At 49.7% G+C, this 27,010-nt stretch overlaps 2 protein-coding genes across 4 annotated transcripts; one reads left to right on the top strand and one right to left on the bottom strand.

The window, feature by feature from the left end:
- The first annotated feature begins 978 nt into the window (after positions 1-978).
- Positions 979-7,102, top strand: C11H1orf74 (chromosome 11 C1orf74 homolog). 2 transcript variants are annotated; one of them, XM_020904246.2, is made up of 2 exons: positions 979-1,280; positions 2,080-7,102. In XM_020904246.2, exon 2 carries the CDS (start codon positions 2,175-2,177, stop codon positions 2,964-2,966), a length of 792 nt encoding a protein of 263 aa, XP_020759905.2. In that variant the 5' UTR covers positions 979-1,280; positions 2,080-2,174; the 3' UTR covers positions 2,967-7,102. The 2 variants fall into 2 exon arrangements, with proteins under 2 accessions (XP_020759905.2, XP_020759907.2); XM_020904248.2 differs by lacking the exon at positions 979-1,280 and adding an exon at positions 1,353-1,804.
- On the bottom strand, positions 3,177-27,010 carry TRAF3IP3 (TRAF3 interacting protein 3). Of its 2 annotated transcripts, none has more exons than XM_020904240.2 (16): positions 26,922-27,010; positions 22,774-23,442; positions 20,673-20,820; positions 20,463-20,526; positions 20,180-20,204; positions 19,895-19,924; positions 19,712-19,807; positions 12,549-12,620; positions 10,156-10,296; positions 9,898-10,035; positions 8,627-8,762; positions 7,750-7,812; positions 6,171-6,230; positions 4,934-5,070; positions 4,041-4,154; positions 3,177-3,436 (listed from the first exon to the last, which is right to left on the bottom strand). In XM_020904240.2, the coding sequence occupies exons 2-16, from the start codon at positions 23,116-23,118 to the stop codon at positions 3,344-3,346; spliced, it is 1,662 nt and encodes a 553-aa protein (XP_020759899.2). In that variant the 5' UTR covers positions 23,119-23,442; positions 26,922-27,010; the 3' UTR covers positions 3,177-3,343. The 2 variants fall into 2 exon arrangements, with proteins under 2 accessions (XP_020759899.2, XP_070329976.1); XM_070473875.1 differs by having other exon boundaries at positions 22,774-23,178; positions 26,922-27,005.

Here is a 27,010-nt window from a genome sequence, read left to right as displayed (position 1 = left end):
TAAATTAGTTTCTACTCTGCTTCTGACTCTCTCTGAGCTAAGAACATTAAAATGGGAGCCCTACAAGCCGGTCGTCCTTCCAAGCTGGCCACACCTCCACTCCACATTGGTCTCTCTTCACAGTCTGAAGACCCAAGGTACAGCCAGGAGTGAAACTTCCAGGGTAGGTGCCCGCAGTTCCCTTTAGCCTCTGCTCTGCTCATGTATCAACAAGTTTTGGCCATTTCTTTAGATATGAATTTTCCCAAGAAATTCTTCCCCTTCGTGGTATGCGTCATATCGCTGGTAAAACTTCCAGTGAAATAACTTTTTATTCTTAATGAGTTGATTGAAAAGCTTCTCCATCTTACTCTCATTTTTCATGCGAAGTCAGCAAACTGAATTCCTACAGCCTGGGCTCCACGAAGGTGGGTTTTTTGGTCCGTTTCGTATGCTGCCAATACCTCCAGCGCCTAGAAGCATACATCGCACACAGCTGTTGGGAGTGAAAACACTCATGCCCTTCACGCCCTATTTAGCGATGACGAACCTTGGCCAGGACACTTGTCCACCCACTTCTCGGAATTCAGCCTTTCAGATTCAGGGCTGAGGCAGGTCAAAGTGAAAACCAGCCGTGCAGCACCACCTACAAGTGAAGATCTGTGAAGCACGTCGCTAATCTTGAGATGTTTCGTCTGGAGAGGAAAGTGAACTTCTCCAGAAACAAATCAAACGGTGTTTCGGCGCCGCGTGCTCTGCTTCTGCCCTCCGGGTCAGGTGGGACACAGGAGTTAATAACACACAAGGTGGGGATGCGGCGGAGCGCTGGGACACGGAACGGACAACCAGCTTCACTCGCCAGCTTTCCTCCACTCCTCCCCTTTCCGTTCCTACGCTGACGGGTGGGGCCAACGCCTCTCTGGCCGGAAAGGGCTGGGCCTCAGGCTCCCATACTTCCGGTCGGCTGGTTTTAACGCGAGGCGCGGGAGCCGACTGGGTGACGTCCGGAAGGGGGCGGAACTGGGGTTGTGTTGGGCATGCGCAGTAGGCCGACCTTGCCGACTCGGGCCCCCTAGGCAGTGAAGTACTTGCCCATGCTGAGAGGAATTTCCACTGTTGTTGCTGCTGAGGGTGGGGGCCTCACGGTCTTCCTGCCAAGGGGCAGGAAACTGGAAGGAGTTCCTGAGCCCGCGAGCCTGCAGCGGAAGTAGAAGAACGTAGGTATCAGTATGTGTGAGAGACAAATCTGTCTCATTTAACAATTCAGGATGCTACGTTCACGAAAAGGCGTGGGGGTCGAGGTGAGCCCATCGTCCCGGAGTCCGAAGATATCCTTTAGTAGGGGATGGCGGGACCGTCAGAAGTTAAATTACAACCTTCTTGCAATTCTAGCTGGTTTCATTTGTTTACTTTTATGTCTCGGTGAGATGTTTGGTGGCTTCCCAGTTGGCTGCCAATGCCGGAGACGCGGGTTCGATCCCTCGGGGGAGAAGACTCCCTGGAGGAAGGCAGGGCAACCCACTCCAGTATTCTTGTCTGGAGAATCCCATGCACGGAGGAACCTGGGGGGCTATAGTCCATGGCGTCAAAAGAGTAGACGGGATGGAGCAGGCACGCAGCGAGATGGTTGGTAGGCCACATTCTAGTGTGTATTAGTTTAATTAGATTGTTCTTCTTACAGCTTTTCTTGGCTGGAAGAGAAGGAGGAGTTGGAAATGAAAAAGAGTGCCTTTGAAAGCCAGAACTTTGCTCAGAAGGCAGGATTTTTCTCAGATCTGCTCTGTCTCTTCTCTGCCCTAAGCTCCCTTAAGTTTGAGCAGAGAAAGTAAGTTACAACAAGTCAAACTTAGGCTGGACGCTAGGGAGAATATAAATCTAACCATAGGCCAGAAAGACACAGGAATTTGGGACTGATGGAGACTTAAGTCAACGAGTAAATCAAGTGGCATTGGTGACCCTGTCTTGTCTGGGCGGGGTTAGCATTCCGAAGCAGAGGGGAAAATGAGCTCTGGAAGATGCTGGAAGACTTTAGGAGAAGCTGTGGGCAGGTTTCCTGCCGTGTCACTGGCTGGTGTTAATAATCCCCTGCTTTGTTTTCAGGCCCTGCTTCAAGTGTCTGGAGGTCAGAGAAGCAGCCCAGGGGAGGGAGCTGTGACTAGTTAAAGAGACCCTGCTTACTGTTGCTACCAGATCTCATGTCAACACCAAGTCCTCAGCGCCTGGTGGCAGCTGCTCAGCAGACCCTGGGCATGGGAAGGAGACGGGGCCCTCCCAGAGCCGTCTGCCTTCATCTCGCTGGAGAGGTGCTGGCTGTGGCCAGGGGACTGAAGCCAGCTCTGCTGTTTGAGTGCAGCTCTGCAGGGGCAGCCGAGCTCCAGAGCTACCTGGAGGAGCTGCGGGGCCTGGGCTTCCCGACCCAGGGACTGCACGTCCTCGAGATTGCAGAGAACAGCCTGATTGTCCATCCTGAGCATGTGCGTCGGCACTTGGAGCAGGTGCTGCTTGGGAGCATAGTGTTTGTGGATGTTTCTGGCTCTCAACCTCACCCTTCCATCTGCTCCCTGGACCAGCTGCAGGATTTGAAGGCCTCTGTGGCGGAGATTATCACACATTTGCAGGGGCTGCGAAGGGACCGATCCCTGTCAATCTCCTGCAGCAGGCTGTGTTCCTCGGCCTGGAATCTCTGTACTGTGTTTGGAATCCTCCTGGGCTATCCTGTCCCCTATACTTTTGATGTGAACCAAGGAGAGGACAACTGTTTAGCCCAGACTCCACTACGAGTGTTCACTGCCCGGATCTCATGGCTATGCTGTCAGCCACCAGTCTTGCTGTATTCCTTTAGTGTGCCAGAGAGCCTGTTCCTGTCCTTGAGGGACATTCTAAATACTTGGGAGAAGGACCTTAGAGCTCGATGTAGGACTCAAAATGACTTTGCTGACCTCAGCATCTCCTCTGAGATAGTCACACTGCCGGCCGTGGCCCTCTGACTTTAACTTTTCCTGTGTGGAAGGTGCTTGGTAAATGATCAGCTCTAGGTCAGGATTGGCAAATAGGAATCATTTCAAGTGCCAATTGCGAGTATCTCGAGGACACTAGGGAAGAATACTGTAATCCATTTGTCATTTCTGTGCTGAACTGGACTAGGGAGAATAGACCAGGATGCCTCAGGAATAAACAGAGTTCTTCGGGACAGACCATCAGGTGAAATTTATTTGTTTATTTTTACAGCAGGTTAAAAAAATAGTCAAAAATCTTAGTTGCGTTGGGAAAACCCAGACCTTGAAGTACCCAAACCTGAGTTATTTTTTTTTTTTTTAAACTGAGTTTCTTGTTTCTGATTTTCACCCAGGGCAGCAGTCACCAGTTAGAGCATCAGGTTGTCCTTATTGGCCAGCATCACTGCCACTGCAATAGCAGTCAGCGCCATCAGCATCAGGAGCCACCGGCCACATTGCCTCTGTGAGGAGGGAAGGGGAGAAAAGAGAAAGAGGCCGTGGGTTGGTCAGAGAAGATACAGGCAAAAATAATCTTCCTCCTTCCCCTTCTAGCCCAGTTGAAAACCTTGGGTTGGTGGAGGAGAGAAAGCTTTTTACATCACTATCTCTGTCACTTTGCCACCTGTCTTGGGATAAAATCACTTTACCAAAGGTCACTGGCCCAGCAAACCACAGCCAGCAGGGGCCAAGTACTTAAAAACTGATAGGAATCAAAAGTGGAAAATATTTGAGCAAAATCATACTATTCTCTGTTAATCTTCCTTTTGCTTTCTTCACTCTGTCCTTGCCACTATGCTCAAAATAGACTGAAAGTACACCATTTCATACTCTAGCCAGTAGTAAGTTTTTCCCTTCAGGCTCAAGAGTCCCATGAAAATTAGGTTTGGAGGCGTGAGCCAGTGTTTCTTTTCATGGTTACTATGCTGTCAGTACAGTATAAACCAAGCTGAATGGAGCAGGTTGGTCAGATGTTGGCACAGGCTGGGCAGTTTTATGGGCAAGTTTTGGTGGAGGGAGGAAGTATCCCGCCATCATCTCGGGCTCTGTGGGAGGTTAGACTCTTACTCTGGGGGGCGGCTGTTGGCTCTGGCTGAGCTCTTCTCGACAGTGCTGCAGCTTACGCAGGCAGGAGAGGTACTCGTCACTGAGGTTGTCTAGTTCCGAATGCAGCTCTCTGCACTGTGGGGGAGAACATCACCGAGGTCATCACCACAGTTCTGGCGGGGGCAGGGCCCAGGGAGGGCAGAGGGCCCTGTGTAAGCTACCCTGTCATTCTTCGGTCATTTGTACCGCCATCCTCCCTTCCCAGCCTTTCTCAGAGCTTTCAGTTTGCCTCTCGGCAGTCTCGCCTAGCTTATCCATGTGTTCATTTACATGCATATTTTACATGAAGTGTAATGCATACTGTATATGTCATATATAATGCGTATTGTAATATTATGTATTATACGTGTAAGTGCTTTTGTGTGACAGTTGTTACATGCAAGTGCTTTGTAAATGGGGACATACAAAAGGGAAATTCCTACAGCACAGATGACCTGGAAGTGATCTTAGTGCAAGCCTCTTTGTGGGGAGCTAGTTGCATGTGAATACTTCCAGACATATGTATTTTGTGAGTATGTAGGTAGGAAGAGTTTTGTTATTTAAAAGACCCTGTATAAAGTTTTAAGATACTCATTGTACAACAGAGTTTGAGGAGTTAATGTATTTATTAAATGAGTTTGAGTTTAGGTTGACTTTCTGAAAGGTAACTCCTTAATAAAACCTTGAATAAAGATTGGTATAAAGAAGGAAAAGATTGACAAGTTAAGTTGAAAGTGAAGACGTTTTTATACAGGCAAATGAATACCTACAGGCATCTGATCACAACTTCAGCTCTGAAATGCCTGCTGTCTGACTCCCAGCAGTTTCCCTGTCACTGGAGGATGAGTCCCTCCTGTCTGAGGTCACCATCTCACCTCCTTTTCCTTGGCCAGGAGTTGCAGAGTTTTCTTCTGGAGCTCATCTCTGAAATCCAAGTCTTGCTCCTTCCCTGGACCCTCAGGCTCCACTTGGTTATGGGAGGGCTTTGGGCTCCTCACAGGCAAAGCCTGATCTAAAAAAGCAGCCAGATTCTCAGTGACAGTGAGGCCCACGCCTCTGAGGAAGGGTCCTGACACTGAGAGCACCCTGTGGGGAGAGGGAACGGGACTGGGGGAGCAGGGAAGAGCCTGTCCCTGGCCACACTACCTGGCTGGCAGTCCTCTGATTTTTAAAGAACTCTCACTGGGAGCATGCTCAGCCTGGACAGAGAGTGGAATTGGAGCCCCTTGAGGGCAAGGTTGGTATCTTTTCTCTGTATTGTTAGTCCTGCTTAATGCCAGATACTTTTAGAAAGTGTTTGTTTAGTTTCTTTGGTTGCATGTCACATCTTTTAGTCTGGTGGGTTTGCTGGATGCTTTAGTATAACTCCATTTCCCTGTCCATTTTCCATTTTCCATTTCTGTCCTTGTTTAAAAATGGTGAGAATGGCAATCATAACCTAGAATTCATCTTCATGTAGTTAAAGCTGGTTGATCGGCCCCTTGGCAGTCTGATCTTGGTGAAGAGAGCCCTGGGCTGGGAGTCAGAAATTCTGGATTGTTGTCCTAGCTGTAGCCTTAATTTGTACGACCAACTACCTTCATTTACCTTCATTTTCTTACCCATCCTACGTGGGCATCATCATTCCCGCTTTATGTTTTACCCAGTGATTGTGGTGGGAAAACAAATGGCCGCATGCAGGGAGTACGGGAGGCGCTGTCGCCCCCCAGATGTGTGGTGAGTCCTCAGGAAGCTGAGGCAGCGGACTTGAGGGCTGAGAGTGAGGTGACTGTTGGATGTGACATAGTTTCTACCTGGGGAGCTGGGTGTGGCTTGGAAAGTCAAGGGTAAAAATTGACATAAAATCCTGAGTTCAAAATCAATTTATTGAAATGTTCAATACAGATGTATGTTTTCAGAGGGAGTAGAAATCTTTTCCATAGTTTATATACCTCTCAGGATAGGAGGTTAGCTAGCTAAAGTGTTCTCAGAGCCAGTGATGAGTCCTTAAAGTGCTCCTTTAGCTCCCTGACCTAAGAGTCCCTCACACGGGGTCATGTAGTCCATCCCTCTGCCTCTAGGAGGGCAAGGAAAGAGCAATATCTTAGAATTTGTGGAAATAAATTTGCTGACCTTTCTTTGTTAAGAGTTTCTCCTGTTCTTGAAGCTGTAAGGATTGGTTCTGAAGCAGACCTGTTGGAAAACATAAGGAACTTGTCTGTGCTAGCGTAAAGAGTATCTTTCCTGCAGAATGTCTTTTCAGGACTTTGCTGAGAACCTTAATTACTATGTTCCCATCTGTAGTTGGTTGAATTGTGTCACCCCCCCACCCCAAATTCATATGTTGAAACCTTGACTTCCAGTACTTCAGAATGTGACCCTGTTTGGAGATAGGTTCTTTGCAGAGGTAATAAGTTAAAATAGGACATTAGAGTCCTATTTTAACATGACTAGTGTCCTTACAGGAAGGGGAAATTTGGACACAGATGTGGACAGATGGAAGACACGTGAAGAGATGGAGAAGACAGCCATGTCCATCTTCTTGGATGGAGAAGAAGGCCATTTCCCTCTCCAAGCCAAGGAAAGCAGTCTAGAATGGATCCTTCCCCCAGAGCCCTCAGAAGGAACCAACCCTGCCTGCCACCTTAATCTGAGAATCCCAGCCTCTAGAGCTATGAGAAAACCGATGTCTGTTCTTTAAGTCACCCAGCTTGTGGTGCTTTGTTACGAAAACACCATCCTTCTATCTCTTTCTACCGTGTACCTTTAAGTCTCTGCGTAAATGTTACCCTAGAAGAAGGACATTCCCAGTTGACCCTGTGTGAAATAGCAACTGTTTTCTCTTTACCCTGCTGTATTTTTTCCTCTATCGCAGTTGTTAATACTTGACGCGTATTTTGTTCATAGAAACTCCATACTTCAGTCTGTTTAGAATGTCAGCTTCACTAGGAAGGAAACCACACCAGTTCTGACTACCATATCCTCAATGTGTATCTTGGTGCCTGGCACTTGGTAGGGGCTCAGTAAATAAGTACCGAATAAATAAAGGCATGGTTTTGAAGTGACGTGCCCATTCGGCCCCGACTGTGTAGGAGCCGGGCTTCTGCTGGTGTTCTTTCTCCCTTACCCCTGTGGCTGCCTGGTTCTTTTTATACTCATTGCTTTCTGAGTGAAACTTCTCTGTCAGGGCGTCAGAGGTGAAGGTGGGCAGCAGCCAGCAGACCTGTTCATTGTATCAGGTTCTCTAGCATTTCAAAAATTGCCAGCTTTCCTTTGGAAACACCCCTTTTCCTCTTTGGCCTCGACATGTAATTGTGAAGCGGACTGAGACACATGTATTATGAGCTTATTTTCTGAACCATTCCTAGTGACGGGTCTGTGTGACAAACGTACATGATACATTAGAATGTATAAAATAAACAACGACCTTAGAAGACACTTCTTGAAGTCTGCAGTTCAGGGGGGAATGCAGGTGGTGGCCGTGGGCGTGGAGGAGAAAAGCAGAAACAAACGAAAAACGCCAGAGGCTAATGTGGAACTTGAGAAGAGCTGTGACCTCACTGCCCAAGAAGAGGGTCTGAACAAGCAGGGGTAGAGGACATGCCAAGGACTGGGCTTCCCACCGCTCCGCTGGACGCCTTTTGTGGGACAGGAGCCCCGAGGACGCCCAAAAGCCACCTGTGCTACTTTGAGGATCTGGGAAGGGACTTACTCTCCAGCTGCTGTACTTTGGTCACCAGGGCGAGTTTCTCCTCCTCTGACCTCTTTAGTTGATCTGCCAATGAAATAAAACAAACCAAAATAGAAGAACCTAAGACTTAAAGAGCTCACCCCTGAGGCTGGAAATTAGTAACAGATGCTGTCTAGCCCACGGCCTCTGACCAGTGTCAAGTGGAAGTTGCTCTTTTTCTGCTTGTCCCAGTTCTGAAGAGGTAAACCAGAACCCTACTACCTTGGATTTCATCTGGATCAACAGTGGGCTGAGTTAAGGGTTGTGTGTGTATATAGGGTTTTCCAAGTGGCTCAGTGGTAGAGAATCCACCTGCCAGTGCAGGAGATACAAGAGATAGATGCCAACTCGATCTGTGGGTCAGGAACATTCCTAGTATTGTCTGGAACAGTACCGGAGTAGGAAGTGGCAACCTGCTCCAGTATTCTTTTTGTTCCCCGCCTCCCCTGCTCCAGTGTTCTTGCCTGGAGAACCCCATGGACAGAGGAGCCTGGTGGGCTGCAGTCCGTGGGGTTGCAGAAGAGTGAGCCCGGCACAGCAGCGTGTGTATAATTTGGTCCCCTCCCAGCTGACGGGGGCCATGACTGGGACACCTCTATGCTTGGTGTTTCTGCTGCCCTTTCCCTTTAAATTAGGAATGCGATCTTGGCACGTGACTGCTATGGGAGTAACTGTGCTCTGGCTTAGAGGGATAGGCTGGATCCTTTCTGTCTTGGTCTTGGATGATTAAAACAGCCCTGCCTTTTTGTCAGAGTAAAATGAAATCGCCAAGTCAACCAAACAAACAAATGAAAGACTGACCCCTTTCCACCCAGCCCCCTTTCTCTGGGCTCCCAGAGGCCTCCAAGGGGACGGGTACCTTGCAGGTGCTGGGTGTCCGAGCTGCACAGGTCTCTGTCCTCCTGCAGGCATTCAATCCTGGCCTGCAGCTCTTGGTGCTCGCTCTCCAGAAGCCGTAGGGCCTGGTTCATCTGTGAGTCCCTGCTGTCTGCTCCCTGGTGGGAGGGGGAGGGGCAGATACAGGCCGGTCAGCGCTAGCTAGGGCAGATCCCAAGGAAGAAGAAAACTAGGAAATTGTAGAGTAACAGAGATAGAGGGAGCCTGAGGGAAGTGGACAATGGGAAAAGTGTTAAAATCCTTCAGTTTGCTCTATTCCTCATGCTTAACAACCAATAAGGGATTAGATTTTTGATATTCACAAGGGATTCCTTTGGGTAAATGCCCACATTCAGGAATACCAAATCACTGCTTTTCTAGACGACTTCACTCTGTCTTTACTTCTCATTCTCACGCTATCGATTTTTTCAAGGTGGAGGGGGTAGGCTCATTTTTCACAAAGAATTAAGGTTGGAAAGGAGAGGGAGTTCATGAGAGTTTCCTTGTAGGTGATTTGAGGAAGAGAACAGTGAAGGCAGTGGCCAGTGAGTTTCTCTCCTGTGATAAGACGATTCATTTGTTGTCTCTTATCAAATAGGTTGCCTAGATCCTTGCTTTAGTAAAGGTGGGTCCTCAGAATTCCAAACCAACTAAGTAAAATTGATGAAAAACAACAGCTAATGTTTATTGAGGGCTTATATGTGCAAGGGATTGTGCTAAGTGCTTTGCATGGATTACCTCACTTAATCCTCATAACAGTCTTATGATAGAGTACTATTATTATCTTTATTTTACAGATGAGGAAACTGAGGCTTAGGTGGTTAGTTAACTTCTCCGAGGTAACATAGGTTGGAAATGGTGAAACCCTTGAGGATGCCAAGAATCCACTATTATGGTTTGAAAAACACATTGGCAAGATGTGTGAGTTGACACTCAACCTTTAAGTAAGCTGGTGACTTTTGTTCTGTGCCAACAGTGGGCATTTCTGAACTGGTTGCCCTCCTGGGGTGGGGTACAGAGAGTGGGTTGGGGTGTGGCAGTAGGCTGACGAATATTCCAGTCCAGCCCTTTGCATTTGGATGCTGTCATTCCAGTGAACACTTAGGCTATTTGCATGAGCAGTGTAGACAGCCTCGCTAAACCCAGATTTGGGGCTCCCAGCTGAGCGGGATCTTCTCTCATCATGGCTATCGATACCTGCCTCCCCTAAATCCTGCCTTCCCTCCCCACCTCCCTACTCCCAGGGCCTGGTACCTGCAGTTTGGACTGAAGCACATGGAGCTGGCTCTCCAACTCTCTGTGCTGCGTGCCCAGGGTCCTCCAGTCCTCCTTCAGAGCCTCATACTGGCTCTTCCACTCTTCACACTTCTGCTCGGCTAGAGCCAGGGACCGCTGGGGGAGACCAGAGGAGAGGGAGGTGCGTCGGGGGTCCCAGGGACTCATGCCTCTGGCTCCCTTGCAGTCCGACCGCCCCAGCGCTCCCAGCCCCGAGGGTCACGAGCGTCCCCACACCTGTGTGCTCTGCAGTTGCTGCTCTGCCCTCATTTTCTCCTCCAGCACCTTCTGCAGTGATTCCTTGGCCTTCTGCTCATAGCTGTTTTTCTGGTCTTCCATCTCTAATAGCACCTTTTTCATTCCCCAAGGGGAGTATTTCTGTAAATTGGATGCAATTCAACAAAGACACATGGAGCTAATGTGTTCCAAGCCCTAAGCAGGGATACAGAAGTGAAAAGAAATTGGTCCTTGCTCACAAGGCAGAGATGTCAGTAATCTGGCAGACTGCCTTCCAGGCTGGAAGACAGTCCCTCAGGTGACATGAGAAGTGAGTGGGGATGATAAACTGCCCCGGGAACGCTGAGCATTCTCCCTGGGGCCTTCCACAGGCACTTGGCATCCAGCGTTTCCCAGAGGAAATCATCTTTTTGAACCTGCTCCTATGTCGGTGAGCAGCAGCATCATCTACCCAGTCTCCCAAACCTGAAAGCAGGGAGTCATCCTTGATTTCTGTCTCATCTCCAAGGAATCAGTTGGTTATCAGGCTTTGTCAAGTCAGCCTCTGTAAGAGCTCATGCCTGTATCCTCTATCGACTGCCACCTCCTTAGTTCAGACTCTAGTGATACTATTGTATGGGTTATATAGTCTCCCCATCTTCAAGTCTTGCCTCCCTTCAAACTCTTTTCAGTCCTCCAGCTAGAGGTTTCTTTCTACAACTTCTATCTGATCATGTCACAGCCTGCTTCAATCTCTCATTGGTTTCCAGTGTTCTAAGGTTCAAGTAAAAACTCCTTGGCATGGCTCTTACAAGCCTAGACTTTCATTCCATGCTGCTCCAGCCAAGCTGAGCTGCTTGTAGGTCCCCTAAGCACTGCGCTTCTCAGTCTGTGCTTTTGCCCATAAAGCTTCTGCTTAGAGTATCCTGACCCACCCTTTCCACCTGGTTAACTTCTGCTTATGCTCAAGATTCAGCCCAAGAATCTTAAAAACTCTGACAAACTTGACTAACCATGTCTATCTCCCAGCTTTTTATGGATTAGGTAGTTTTATTGGTGTTCACGTAGTATCGGCATTTCTAATCTGTTGACTTATTTGCCTCCTTTAAGGGATTGTAAACTCCTTTGAGGCAGAGAGCATTAAAAAAAATAAAATTGTTTTTATAGCCTCAGCGACTTGAACAATCTTCTACTGAAGTTTGTTCTCAAAACTTGAAGTTCTCAAGTTTTAAAAATTAATACCCTAGCATTTAAAAAATTTCTCCTGGCTTCAAGATAAAAAAAGCAGAGCAGAGCAGCTTTGCAAATTCACTTGCCTTCCCATGCTTTTCATTTTTATGCCCTGTGATTTTGGGAAAGCTAGAAGCTTTTACTGTTGACTCCGGGTTACCCAACTGGGTAAGAGATAGTCTAGATAATGTAAATTTAGAGTTCATCATGAAATCATTTCCATTTAGCTTTGGAATCATCTGAAAATTTGGTTTTAAATATTGAGTGGGTCTTTTCTTGGAATTGTCATTAGAAGCTAGAAACAGGAGTTATTGATTGAGATCCTATGTCCAGGTTATTGGACGTAACTGTGCTGATCACTGGCCAGCTTTATTCCCCGCTGAAAATGAGCAGACTAGCATCCTGGATTGTATGTCAGTCTCTTACGAGCTTGTTTGGAATTTTTACTTAAGAGTCTGACAAAGTAGGTCATGCTGAAAAAAATGAAAGCTGTGAATCAGCAAACTTATAGACTAGATAAACCGTGTTCCTCTGAAAAATTCTAACTACATGGCCACCTTATTTTCCGAACATCAAGTCGGAGCAGTCTAGCTAGTCCACCTCATTCTCTTATCTTCCTACATGTCAGAAATCTATCATTTCTCGAGTGTGAAAACATTTTTTTTCTGTCTCATATAGTTCAAGAGCAGGGCAATCAAGAGACTGCTGGAGCTGGATAACAATGCCACAGAAAGCTAGGAGTCACAGTCTTTTACTTTCTCCCAGGGATTGGTGCTAGATGGAAGTTGCCCGTGGGATGAAAATCATTTTGTGAGACTTCACTGTCATATCTAATTCATCTCTTCTAAAGTTAGGGCCTGTGAAGTGCTACCCAGATAAGCTAATCTTTACCAGGGGCCTCTCACTGCTTTTCCAGGTATTCGCAAGGTTTTCCTGGAGCTGGCAAAGTGCTGGTACTGGGCTTCCTTTCCCAGGTGCAAAGCGAAGGACACTGGGAGAAAGGGAGAGGAGGATAGAGAGAGTGAATTGGAGACCAAAGTGAAAATGGTAAAGGCCAGAATTGGGTGAATAGGATGCATGCATTAATCTCTAGCAGGTGACGTTTCCGGAGTAGGCCTGAAGTTCAAGCATTGTCTCCCTTAATTTCAGGCTCCTGGGCTAGAGGTGGCCTCCGGAATGCTTACCTGGGTACAGGCGTACAGCTGGTTTTCTAAGGATCTCAGTTTGCCCTTCAATTTGTCTTCATTAAGCTGGCCCTGGAACAAATGGGATGAGTTAGTGAGTTTGGGCCAAAGTATAGCACGCAGAGACTTCTGCTGTGTATTCCCAGCCTACTGCCTATAATAAACAATAGAGTTGAGCTCCTTTAGAAGGTGGGGTGGGAGGCGGGGGCGAAAGATGGCAAGGGATGTTTGGAAAGAAGAGCATCTTTTCCTCTTTCTCTGGAATAGGTGAAGGAAGGATCAGACTGTTCCCCAAAGTCACCTGTGTACCTCAAAGTTTTCTATCACATGGCTCAGGGTGTCATTGCAGGGGCCCATTTGAAGGATAGATTCTAAGCTCCCCTTGTCTTCCCTCATCAGCTCTCTCCCTCGTCTGTCTAGGCACCTCTGCTCCTCACCTCCTCTCAGTCCAGTACGTGGACCTTTACTTCTAAAGGCCGGGAAGACTAAAGGGGTCTCTTCTCCCCGGGGGAGCATGCATTCCCTCCCTTACCCCCGACGTGGTCTGAGTTGTGTGCTCCTATCCTGCGCCCCCCAGCATTCAGATGTCGACGTCCTAAGCCCCAGCACCTCGGAAGGTGACTGTGTGTGGAGGCAAGGTCCTTAAAGAGGTAATTCGGTTAAAACGAGGTCATGGGGGTGGGCCCACGCCCAGCATGACTGGTGTCCTCATGGAAAGAGGAGACTCGAACATCGATGCGCGGAGGGCGGGCCATGCGGGGACACGGCCTCCATCTGCAGGCCGGGGAGAGGGGCCTCGGAAGAACCCGGCCCTGCTGACAGCTTACTCTAACACTCGCAGCCTCCAGAACTCTGGGAAAACACATTCCTGCTGGGGAAGCCACCCAGTCTGTGATACTTTGTTATAGCAACCCTAGTGAATGAGGACTGTCCCCTCCTGGCCACGCGCGCTCACACACACACACACGCACGTGCACACACACAGTGACACACACACATGCTCACACACACACACGCGCGCGCACACACACACACACACAGAGCGAATGAGTACTGTCCCCTCCTGGCCACGCACGCTCACACACACACGCGCGCGTGCGCACACACACACACTCACACACACTCACACAGCGAATGAGTACTGTCCCCTCCTGGCCACACACACACTCACACACCCACACTCACACACACGCACGTGCACACACACACTGACACACACACTCACACACACACGCGCACGCACACACACACTCACACACACTCACTCACACACACTCACACACACAGCGAATGAGTACTGTCCCCTCCTGGCCACACACACACACACACACACACACTCTCTCTCACACACACACACACGCACGTGCACACACACTGACACACACGCACACTCACACACCCACACACACACACGCATGTGCACACACACACTGACACACATGCTCACACACACACACACACACACACACACACACACAACTGAAGATGAGAAATTCTTCTAAGAAAGCAGGAAAGGGAGCAAGGGTGTAAAGGCAGGTTTTGTATGTGTGTGTGGTTGCGATGGTAAGAGGAATTCCCAGAAAGCCACATTTTATTTATTCACGAGCTGCGTCGGTCTGGTGGCGTTTTGGACACACCAAGAGGGACGCTAATCTCAAGGGTGAGCGTGGAGAAAGACAGGTGGGAAGACCTGTTCCTGCCTCTGTTTTTCAGTATTTCTGCTCGGCAGTTACAGCTTCCTTGTTGCTTTGTTTTTTCCCCCACCTGTAGATGGCTCCCTTGTCCCCACGGAGCGGTTCTGTTTTTCCAGCCCTGAGTGTGATTTAAGGTGTGTGCGTGCATGTGTGTGTGTGTGTGTGATTTAAGGGTGTGTGTGTGCGTGTGTGTGTGTGTGTGTGATTTAAGGGTGTGTGTGTGTGTGTGTGATTAAGGGTGTGTGTGTGTGTGTGTGATTTAAGGGTGTGTGTGTGCGTGTGTGTGTGTGTGTGTGCATGCCGTGGATGCCAATTTCCCAGTGAGTGTGTGTGTGTGTGTGTGTGTGGCATGCCGTGGATGCCAATTTCCCAGAGAAAAGGCCGTGGGTCTCGTTAGTGGTAACTGGTTTTCACAGCCTTTCCCTGGGCTGTTCCAGCCAGGCCCTGTGGGACACTTGTGAGGTCTAGAAATTACATTTCTCCTCAGGCCTGAGTCGCCAAGGCCCCTCAGTCGTGCGGCTTGGCCGTTTCCAACTCTTGTACCATTTTTGGTCTGTAACAGCCAGAGGAGACTGTTTTGTGGTCTGTCCTCCTCAGTGAGTTTCGGGGCACCTGGGGGAGGCAGGAAGTGGTATCTCACAGCTCCTGTTTTGATCTTTTGGCTGATTCCTCTAACCCAGGGAGCCAAGGGGCGCCCCCCCCCCCTTTTTGCTTCCTGTATTCCTCAGCTGGGTCTTGCAAAAGCAAAAAGGCTTTGCCAAAAATAATTTTTCAAGCTGCCTTCTGCTGTTAATATTTTTCGTAATGTCTCGTGTGAGAGCTGAGAGTCAGGGATTTGGCATCTACAATAAACCACAGGGCTTTGGGAGCAATAAAGAGATGGACAAAGACTTCCACTGTTCCTGGCTTTGGAGGGACTGGGAAGAGTTACTCCCCTTAGTGGCCTGTTCATTGTTAATCCGAGGGTCCTGAAATCGACTCCCTCTGCCCAGCACCCCAGCTCCTCCTCCGCACTTCAGGTCGTCAGACTGTTTTCCTCTACACAGTGGACATGAGTTTGTGCAAACTCCGAGAGACAGTGAAGGACAGGGAAGCCTGGCGTGCTGCAGTCCATGGGATCGCAGAGTCAGACACGGCTGAGGGACCGAGCAACAACAAACTCTTACTATGCAGAATGCAATCAAACCCACTGAGCTTGAAGGTTTATCTTGCAGTAGTTTGGGAAGAAAACAAGTCCGTGGCGGTATTCTTACATTTCCCCCAGGCTCCTACTCTTTCTGGGTAGCTCCTTTCTCCTTCCTTAGCATGGTTTTAATCCAATCTTTTTGCCTCTTCCAGCTGTTTTTTTATGTTAACCGCACCCCAGATTACTTTTCCATTCATGTTGCAATAGAAGACAATTCAGGCTAGCCCCTTCGGTGGGGATGAAGGGCCACCCACGTCTGAGGTTTGAACACATCTCTGACCCGCAGCTCCGCCTTCCTAGACTCCCCAAGTCAGGCAGGAAAGTTGCAGCCAAGTTGTTGCAAATGGGCCGTGCAGTTTCCTGGTCCACGCCCTAAGTCTCCCTGTACCAAGCCCAGTGGTAACAGTACGGGGAAAGAGCACTTTTTACAGGCCACTGTGGGCCTTGCATCCCAGGAACCCGAGTTTCAGAGAGCAGAATAGCCCCTGTTGTAAAAGGGAACGAGGCGGGGGCCATACACACCTGGTGTCGGTCTGAGCGCTTCAGGTCCTGCTGCTTCTGCTTGGCTTCCCCTGCCTCTGACCTCTCTCCAGAAATACCACCACCTCACCGCAGAAGCACCAGCCCACTTCTCGTCTCTGTGTTCTAGCAGAGGTTGCTTAGGGCCAATCCCCTGCTGCACTGGCATCTCAAGATCTCAGTTTCACTTTGCAGAACTTAAAACCCAAGCGTGTCCTGCTTCGGGTCTGTATTGCCCAGTACTGAGGGCTCACTTTCTCTACCACCTGAATCGTTTCAGCTTTGAAGCTTGGGCCCAGCTCAGGAGTCTCTGCCGTGCCCCAGGGCCTGTCCCATCCAAAAGGCTCAGCATCAGCTTGGAGGCTGGAGGCACTAGAGGGAGCTGGTCCCTGGTGTTCTAACAGAGTTTGCGGGGAGCTGCCTGTGAAGCTGGGCATTTAAATTAGGGAGGCCAAATGGAAACGAAGGCCCGAACATAGCTCAAAGTCGGAGTCCCTGTTCTGGCCACACTCTTCCCATTACTTTTCCCCAATACTGCAGTCTGAGACTGTCCTTCTGCTGAAGAAGTGGGGTGAATTGTTTGGGGGGCAGCAAGAGCAGTTAACTGAAAAATCTGAGATGATTTTTCTTAAAAACAGGAAGCTGAGGGTTGGTGGGGAGGAGGAAGACAAGAAGAGTGAGTATTAGTTGGGGAGGAAGGAGGGAGTAAACCACGGCCCGGAGGAACCCCTGCACCCTCCCCTGCTGCTGGAGTGTGGAGTGGAGCAGAAACTGCTCTCCTGTCTGCTTGGAGATGTCTCTCAATAAATCCTCCCCGCCCCCAAGCTCTGGTTGTGTCCTACCTAGGATATTAGGAGAGCTTTCCCCACTCCTGCACCCACTGGGAGCCCGAGCGCTCACTGTTGTCAGAGAACCTTTTAAAATGCAGAGCTGATCGATCCATCACTTTCAACTCAGTTCCGCGGCTGTGTTACTTATTTACTTATTGGCCATGTGGGGTCTTGCTTCCCTGACCAGGGATCGAACCCTCGCCCCCCTGTCTTAGCAGCACAAAGTCTCAACCACCGGACCTGCAGGGGAAATCCCTAGTACATATGCTGCTAAGTGAGCACAACTCCACAGCCACTGGACAAGCTGCTTCTCAGGATGAGCTGGACATTGCTAAGTGTAGGACTTCAGACCTGAGGCAAGCACGTTCCATTGCTACCCTGCTTACTGCCTGCAGCAGTGTTTCTCAGACTGGGGTGTCGTGCATTCTCATGATACACACACACACACTTGTGCTTTAAAAGGGAATCCATGACTATTTAAGTTTGACATAGCCTACTCAGCAGAAAATATTTAAGAGCCATAGAGACCTCTCTGAGGTCTTGTCTTTGAAGCTCCTCTGACACAATCCCTTCATTTCCGTCACACTCGGCCCTGCCCCACCCTCTGTTACTCCCAGGCCTGTAGTCATTTAGATTGCTTTATGGTAAGCACCGGTGTCCTTTCTACTTTCTCTCCCCCTTCATCATTCCTGCTTCTGTCTTGGTTGGGCTTCCCTGGTGGTGCAGCTGGTAAAGAATTGGCCTGCAATGCAGGAGACCCGGGTTCGATTCTCTGGGTTGGGAAGATCCCCTGGAGAGGGGAACGGCTCCCCACTCCAGTATTCTAGCCTGGAGAATTCCATGGACTGTGTAGTCCATGGGGTGGAAAGAGTTGGACACGGCTGAGCGACTTTCACTCTGTCCGGGTAAACTCCTCCTCAGCCCTTCTAGACACAGCTAAAGTGGTCCCTTGCCTCTGGAGCCTACCCTGTTCTGCCACAGGCGGAAGAATCCCTCCCTTCTCTTCTGCCTGGGTCCCTTTGTAGAAAGTGCTGTTACAGCCTGAGCACGCTGCAGTTAGGTTTATTGACGACTTGTCTGTTTCTTCCTGACTGCTGTGGGAAGTTTACTGCCTTCTCTGCCTGCCACATCCGCCCCAGCACATAGTCGGGACTTATCAGACGTCTGTGGAATAAACGAATGAGACAGTCTCATTTAGGTCAGCCCCGGAAAGCACCTGGCATGCACAGCTGTCTGTCTCAGGGAACTATGCTATGAAAACCACTTCCTCAAGCAGCGGGAGCCCTCAATGTAGACACCCAAATCCAGGTATGATGATCAACGGGAACAGGGCGGGCTGAGCCTTGGAAATCTCTTTGACATCACTGCAGGCTTCGCACATTTGTCCCACGCCTTCCTGTCCCAGGTGGGATGACTTTCTAAGCACAGCCATATACGTGGACGGTCAGATGTTCACAGAGGCCTCTGAGGCTGTGTGTTCTGTCTGTGCACCTGTGGCTTTCTGCTCTGGTGGCATCAAACTGCTTGAACACTGCAGTCTAGGAGTTTCAGTGTGGGGCCCAAGGACCCCCGGGAATCCAGGATCTGCAAGGTCTTCCCTTTTCCAACTGTATTTCTGTGTAAGGTTAGATTTTCCTCATATAGTTCAGCAAAACAATGTATTAACAACAGATCGAATGCAGATGCAAACATGAGGATCTAGCTGTCTTCGGTTCAGACATTAAAAAGATTTGTATAAGTATAAAGCAGTGTCACTTCTCTCACCACTTAAAAGTATTTTTCAAACAATATATAATTTAAGTTCCCATGTAATCTGTCCACTGTTATTTTAAACTTACTGCATATTTTAAAATTCCTGTTTTTACTTCTAAATGGTAAATATAAAATTTCTTTGGATTTTAATATTATTTTTTAATAATAGCACTACATGTGGGGTCTTAGCTTCCCAACCAGGTTTTGAAACTGTATCTTTTTCATTGGAAGAGCGGAGTCCAGTGGACCACCAGGGAAGCCCCTGGATGTCAGTGATTTTTTAAAGGATTTAAAGGGGTCGCGATGATAAAAAGCTGGAGACTATATCATGCCTCTGGTTCTTTGCCTGTGCTGTATCCCCTGCCCGGAATATAGTTCTTGTTGCCACATTTGCCTGGAAAATACTATATGGATAGTCAATGCCTTGAAATATAATTATAAATAATTACCTGGTTCTCCCCTGTATTCTACTATATCCTGAAAACACTTCTTTTATTTCTCATATCTCTTCACTGTTTAGGCATCTGTCTCCCTGAGAAAACCACAAGCTTTCTAAAAGCAGGAACCCTGTCTGATTAATCTCATTATTTCCAGTGCTCAGTGCAGGGAACATGATCTGTGAATATTTGTTGGACGAATGAACTAAAATCAGGAGGTCTGAATTTAGTTCCAGTTCTGCCTCTGACTAGCACTGTGACTTTAGCAAGTCACCTGACTTCCCTGACAGTTTCCTGAGGGGCAAAATGAGAAAATTAGACTAGATAATCTCTAGGTCTCTTCCTGCTTTCACATTCATGTCTGGGGCAAAAAGTAGGTCCATGGTGGCTGAAAGTTAATATTGATATGAATCCCATACAAAAATAGTTGATATTTACCACAGTCAGTAACAGGAAGTGTATTGAGACCTTCTTATTTTTCTTCCAACAAATTAAAAAAAGGAAGTTCTTGCCCCTTTTGATTCTGGGTCTTCCCTGGGTGAGTGGCAACGTGGTCCTCAGCTGATGCGCTGGGTTCAGCCACGCTCTCCCATGTATCTACTGTGACATGTTGGATGTCTAACCCTACCTTGCGCCTCTTCCGTAGTGAGAAAGCGCCTTCCCTTGCTGCACTGGTATGGAAAGAAGAACAAGACAGGCGCATGTAGAAGCCACTGAGCTCTGTTCAAACAAAGGTTTCCCTTACCTTCCAAGTGCTGTCAGAGGCCTGTATCAAGGTAGACAGTAGGTCTTGGAGAATCACCATTTTCTGTTTTAGAACCAGCTCCCTTTGTAGGGCCTCCTGAGGTGCAAAATGCAAGCAGGTTAAAATTAACCTGGAGGAGAGCAGACAGATGGAGGAGCTAAGGGGAGAGTTCATACTACTTACTTTGAGGTACTCAGAAAGCTGGATGATTTCCTAGAGAGAAAGAAAAAGGGTGTTTAAGAAGATTGTGGCTTCCCCGAAGTCCTAGAACATGGAACCCGAGCCAGGATTGGCTTGTGCTAAGTGAATTTTCTTCCTGGACTCAGGGTCCCTCCAGGCTTCCTTGTCTATGCTCATCCAGGGAGAGGACGCCCCATCCATCCCAGCTGAGTTTACCAATGAATTCCAGAGCTTGGAGGAGATTAGATACCATGTGATTCTACACCTCCACCATGAGGATTTTCTTACCTTATCTAGAACTGCAACTCCATAACTGGAAGAGAAGAAAAACAAAAATGGCAGTGGATCAAAGAAACAGGCATGTCAGGGGGCAGGGTATTGATTCCTTCTCTCATCTCTTCTGGAGAGCCAATACGGTGGGAAAGGCCCTCCTTTTTCTTAATTTAGATGGATGTGGAAGTTCCTTGGGTTCCACCCCACATTCTGGGGGAGGGTATTCAAGTGAAAGCTTAGAAGAGAGGAATGGATGGGCTGTGGGGGAGCTGGGGCCAGGAACATGAAAGGTACTCACTTGGTTTGCTGACTGGCATCATTCTTGATTGTTGACTGTGTTTCTCCTGCCTTTGTCTGAGTGCCTGAGAGGGAGGGGATAAGGTGATTCAGGAGGCATGGGAGAGGCAGTGAGGGAAGTGGGGAGGGGTAGGGACTCTCCACTGCCAGCGAGCTGAGACAGTCATGGCAGGATTCTCTGCAGGCCCCAGTGAGGAAGGGAATCTCTTACCACGGTGGTGTTTGGATGCCTTCTTGATGGGAGAGGCCTGTGGTGGAAGGTCTCCAGCCTGGGTGGTGAGGTGATCAGCTGGATCCCTCCAGGCGCCTGAAGGAGGATGGTTTTGGGTTGCAAAGACCTTGGAACTGGTCCCTGACTCCTGGAAAGCAAGTGGGGAGGGGGGTGTTGCTGCGAGCCTAGATAGAGCGTCTTTGAACAGGGTTCTCCGGCTGACTGCAGAAAGTTGAGCCAGTGATGAAGTTTCGGGTCCAGAACACCAAAGGAACCAATTCTAGACTTCACAGCCCCAAGCTTCCCCCTGCTCCTGCCCTCCCTGGTCCTGGCTGGTGGGATCAGGTCCTCCTCAGGCCAGGCAGATGGGGAGCGGGGCTGGTGTCCAGTTAAAAGTGTAAAGTCTTAGTCACTCGGTCGTGTCTGACTCTTTGCGACTCCATGGACTCCTCAGTCCATGGGATTCTCCAGGCAAGAATACTGGAGTGGGTAGCCATGTCCTTCTCTAGGGGTTCTTCTTGACCCAGGGATTGAACCAGGGTCTCCCGCATTGCAGGTAGATTCTTTACCATCTGAGCTACCAGGTCCCCTGTGACTCTCTCTCAAGTCCGTGATCCCAGCCCCTTACACAGCCAACATGGCGCAGTGGAAAGAGAACTGGTCTGAGGAGGGAGTGAGGGGGACCAGGGACCAGCCTTTCCTTGGTCTCCGTCTCCTGTCTGTGTAGTGATGAGTTTGGAGCAGATGGTCGCCAGGGTGCCTTCCATATTCTAAGGGGGCTGCCTTCCTCTCAGGGAAGAGGACTGCCTTCCTCTCAGTGCCAGCTGGAAGATGGCTGACGGTCGCGTGAAGAGAAGGTAAAGTAGGCAGCAACAGGGAGGAATGTGTAGCAGTCGTCACAATCAGCCTGCTTTGTAAATATTTTCATCCTACAAACTAAAAACTAAAAAAATTCTATGTTTGTAATTAACACGAAAAGGCTAAGAAATGCCTATGGCCGCTAGTCATGCAGATTAAATCTCAATAAGCCTTACATAACTGACAGGTTCAGGAGGAGTTCTTTAGGCAACTGTGTGTTTATCTATTTATTTTTTCTCCTTAAAATTATTTTTTTTCCACCAAATCATTCAGAAAGCTTCTTGCCTTAGAAAGTACACCGTTGGTTTTCTTTTACAGTTGGGCTCAAGGATTGTTTTCCTGAACAGCACCTCCTGTGGTAGATAACAGATGCATCGGCTAAGAAAGCCTGACAGAACACCTATTCTGGGGACAGGACAATATCAGGCACTTCCAGGGACGTTAGAGAACCCGTCCCCACTGTCCACATGCTCACAGCGTGGATAGGAAGACACAGATGGTTTGCTGGCTGAGCTCATTTCAACATACCCTTGTTTTTTTTTTTTTGTCAACACTGCTCCTTCCCAGGCCAGACTGATGGGCCCTCTAAGAGTTACACAATCTTCGAGGACTTATAGCCTCATAAGGACCACAGAGAGCAGAGGTGGTCTGAAGAAGCTAGGGCAGCTAAGGTTTCCTGAACCAGACACAGCCTTCAGTGAGCAAAGTTAGTTGAATTGGGATGGCCCAAGAGAAGGTGGGTGATGCAGCTGCCTTATAGAAGAGTGAAGACAAGAAATGTGTGTGTGTATGTGTGTGTGTGTGTGTGTGTGTGTGTGTGTGATTCAAGGGGGACATTAAGAAGATCTGGCTTGTGTCCCTGGCTCACAATAAGCACTCAGTGAATGTTTGTTGAACAATGATGAATGAGCGCTGTAGAAGATATATCTAGATAGACTGAATTGGAATGAATACTAGGAATTAAGCTGTGGAATTTTTTGAAAATTATTTTTCTCTTTCCTGAAAGGCAAGTGCAAAACAACAACAATAAAAAGTAGGTAAACAAGCCCCCCCTTGCCCCCCCACCAAAAAAAAACACAAGAAGAAAAATATCTGAACAAGTAACTGGCTAAGGGAGACTCTATGATGACTGAGGAAGGAGGGACTTCATTTGAATCACTTTTCAGTGACCTCAAGCCCACCCACCTGCCTTGCTCCCTCAGCCCACCTGCTCCAGGGTAGCGTGTCCCTCGACATGGCCCACCTGCTGTCTCAGGGAAGAGATCCTGTTGGCCCAAGACAAGGGCTCCTTGAGGTCAGCGGCCTGGCCTATCCTCCTGGAGGGGCCTGGCTCCCTGGCCGGCGGGCTCTGTGCCTCGCCTTTCTCCTCCACCTCCAGGTTCCTCCGTCTGAAAAACTGCTGCTGGCGTGCTCTCCGGAGCTGTTCCCTCTGCTGGGTCCTCGGGGCCTTCCCCACAAGGCGGCAAGTGGTCACGTTGGGGCGGCAGCGGCGGCTCTCACGGGTCTCCTGCCGGCGCTCGCTCTTAGCCTCGTAGCTCTCAGCCCACCGGGCCAAGCCAGGGGCAGGCCTGGGGTCTGGGCCGATCATGATGACCTCCCGAGCACCTGTTGCTGCTTGGCTTCCAGTTCCTGGAATAGCTGCACGGGTCTGCCCAGTGCCAAGAGAGAGGCAAAGGGGAGGGGTCAGGAGATGGGCAGAAAAATGACCACCTCTCTAGATGAGGGGGCAGAAATAGCACTGTGGCCCATACATGTGGGCTGAAAACAGGCGGGGATGGTGTCACGCGGGGATTCAGGACTTCTGGATCCAATCTCTCGACTAATCTCTGCTCTTCTCCGGTCTGTGCCTCCCCTTCTGTAAAGTGGCGAGATTCTTCTGGCTGCCACTTCTTCCTTGACCGAACATCTCAGCCTGTCTCCAAGGTAGGGGAACATGAGAAATAATGGATAAAAATCACTAAAAACCTGTAGCCCTTTGGATGGCAGATGCGGACGTGTGCCTTTTCCAGGAACTTCTAGAGAAGCAGTTAAATTGGCTCCCTCTTCCCTAGTCTAAAAGAAAGGCCAGCACTTTTATACTCTCTTGGCCTAGTTACTAAAGTACTAATAGGTGAGTGACTTTTCTCGAGGCCTGGACGGACAGCCAGACCCTGCAAGGTGCAGCCAGTCCATAAGCAGCACCCACTGCCCTCTGCTTAGCCTTTAGCAGCTGCCTTGTGAGCCTGGTTCTGTGTGGTTTAGGACGGAAACCTCGCACTATTGCCTCCAGTCATGGGGTCCTGACATCGGTCCCTTAAGACATTCCACTCCTGGCCCAATAAACTGAGCTCTGACCCTCAGGTTCAGATCAACCCAAATCAGTATTGGCTGAGCACCTGTGCGTTACTGGCCAAAAGCCATCTCAGAGCTTTCAGCTCAGTATCTCTCTGAGCAGAGGGTTCTTTTGCTTTTTAGGATCACCTCCCTGTTAGGGCTAAATGTGGTGGCATATCTGCTTTCCTTAGCCCAGAGCCAGGTTGTGTCATCAAAACCAGCAACCAGATGGGCTATTCCTAAATGAGGCTGTGTTTCAAAAATGAAACAAAAGTAAACAAACTCAGTAACCAGAAGTCCCCAGGGAAGCAGGCTTGGTGTAGAGGCCACACTAGCTGAGCCTTTACAGGACCTTACCGGCTGACTCACACCACCCCCAGCCCTCGCCCCTTCTTCCTTCTCTGTGCCCTGATCTCTTTCCTACTCCCCTCATCTACCTTGTGCAACTTTGTCTGTTCTCCTAGAACCCTCTGGTAGCTTCGCCAAATTGGGGCTGGACTGACGGCTTCCCTGGTGGCTCAGCTGGTAAAGAATCCACCTCCAACGTGGGAGACCTGGGTTCGATCCCTGGGTTGGGAAGATCCCCCTGGAGAAGGAAATGTCCACCCACTCCAGTATTCTGGCCTGAAGAATTAATTTCATGGACTGTATAGTCTATGGGGTCACAAAGAGTTGGACATGACTGAGTGACTTTCATTTTGGCTGAGATGGATTCTGAGCTCTGGAAATTCTGGTCCCTGTCTCCACTGGTCCCCGGAGGCAGCCCAGAGACTCATGAAGGGAGAGGGACTTCCCCTTACAGCTGCTGCTTCTGTCCATCCACAGCCTCACTCCCCACCATCCTGGGAACCTAGTTCCTGCGTCGTAGGTCAGAGAAGGGTTCCTCAGCCTCAGCCTGCAGTCGTTTGCCCACTCTGGCCCCTTGGGTCTTTTTATAGGTCAAACAGACTCAACCGGTAGCAGCCTCTCTGCCCTTATCATTGGCACTTCCCTGCGCCTCCTGGCTCAGTCTGGAACTTTCTGCAGGATTCTTGCTCTCTCTCTGGGATCATGCCATTCCTTCTTGGGGGTCATGGGTGGGGCAGGCTCACACCCTGAGTAGGGTCTTTCGTGGTCAGGCCCTGCCCACTCTCTGGTGCCTGACTCTCCAGTGGAGCGGGCATCCTCTGGTCTCGGGCAGTGCTGACCCCAGGCAGAACGGTGAGGCTGTCAGTGCCCATCCGCTCGTCCTGTCCCTGGGGGCCTCTCCCCTGTCTGTCGGCTTTCCTCCTCGCTCCTATTCTGCAGGGTCCCCTTCACTTCTCACCTACCACTTTCCCATTTTAATCTTAGGAAAAGATCTGAGAGGCCCATTCCTATTAAATTATGAATGACTGGATATGCTGGTAAACTCCATGTTCAGAAGCTATGCTTGTGGTGTCCCAGGCCATCGGCTGTGGTTATTCTGCCGTAGATGGGGGAGGCAAGGACCCCTGGCCATGGACTCAGACTGTGTGGACTCCTGTCCTGGCCCTGCCACCGACCACCCTTGTGCTTTTGAAAAGCTACTGATTGTCTCTGTGTCTCTGTCTCCTCATTTGTAAAGTGGGAACCTGCCTCCTAAGGTTACGAGGCTTAAAGAGAAAATGCACGCTAAGCATCAGGGATGTTAACACACAATAAATGTTAGCTTTTTATAATGACATTATTATTACTCCCGTCCTCCTGATCTTGGATATTGAAGACTCAGTGCTATAAGACAGAGGTTCCAAGCTAAGCTAGCACTCCAGGACCCAGAATGCCCAGTCCTCCAACCCCCCCGCCCCCTTCCTCTTTGAGGGGTACTGTTTACCCCCTGGAAGGGATGCTGGTTCTGGGTTGAGACCATATTTAACTGTTGCTCTCTTCATCTGACTTCTGGGTGTGGGCTACAGGGAGAAAGGGCTGCCTTGTGGTCTGGAAACAGCCACCGTCTCAGGCCCAGCAGAAAGGCAAAGGAGAGTGAGTAAAGAACCGGTGTGCGGCCTGCCTGCCTCCCACCTTTAAAAGGTGGGGTGCTAGATCCCCTCCCTGCATGGTTCCAGGTTATCCCTCAGGCTTCACAGAGGAGACTGTGGAGAACATTCCTGCCTCCTCTGGCCGTGAAGAGCAGAGGGCTGTTGGGGGCAGATAAGTGTACGGGCTTTGTCTGCACTGGTCCGTGGAAACACGTGGCTGCCTTGCCCTACTTCCGGGGGTCAGACGTTGGCACCTGTTGCCCAAACTGGGGGTGGCAGTAGAAGAGGCTGCTCGGGGAAGGAGGAGACCCTCCCAGACCCCCGTCTCTCACAGCGGGGGGATTTGGTGTGGCATAGCTGAGTAGAATCATCCCAGCTTTCTGGGAGGTCTCAACTATTAAACATAAGAAGCCATGTGGACGGCTGACTGACAGAGACGGGCTGTGGGAGAAAAAAGGAACTGGTCCCCGTGTGGTTCAGAGAAAGGTCACTGGGCCACTGCCCAGGCAGCCCTTGGCAGCTTGACAGGCCTGAGCTGGAGCTCTGGGAAGAGGTGGTACTAGCTCGGGGGGCTGTCCTCAGTGCCCCTGGGGATGTCAGGAGGCTGCCCTCACTGAACAGGGCTTTGTCGCTGCCTTTCCCGGTCTTGGCTCCTACTTCCCGGCTGCATGTGTGATGAGTGGCCTCTTGCATGAATGAATGGTCAGACCTTCCTAGTCCAGAGCTCTCAGCATGAGCTAGGAGCAAAGGGCCTGCACCCACGCCGCTGGGAAGGCAGCTGGGTGCTATGGGGTCCCTGTGGGGCAGGGAGCTGTGAAATGTATGGCCCATCCCTGGGAGCCTGTATCCTCAGTCGTCTGACTCCCGGCTCGTCTCATCTAACAGGTGGAGCAGAGGACACTGGGAGCTGGCCCTCTGGAGACCAACTTCCTGGCCACTTCCAGGCCACTTCCCTGGTTCCCCACCCCCAGCACTCAAACCACCGGAGAGGACGGTGTCTCCCCCTTCAACCCAGGGAAACTGGCAGACACAGCGTCTTCTGCCCCACCCCAGAGTCAGAGGTCCCCAACCTGGATGCAGAAGCCTCCTCCTTCTCAGTTACCTGAGGTTCCAGGCTCCAACCCCAGCAGCTCAGGAAAACATCCCAGCTCCTGGGCAGGTCTCGGCTGTGGTCTCCAAAGGGGCAAGATC

This window comes from Odocoileus virginianus, chromosome 11 (genome assembly GCF_023699985.2).
Source record: "Odocoileus virginianus isolate 20LAN1187 ecotype Illinois chromosome 11, Ovbor_1.2, whole genome shotgun sequence".
NCBI classification, from domain to species: Eukaryota; Metazoa; Chordata; class Mammalia; order Artiodactyla; family Cervidae; genus Odocoileus; species Odocoileus virginianus.
This window is presented reverse-complemented; position numbering and strand designations above follow the sequence as displayed.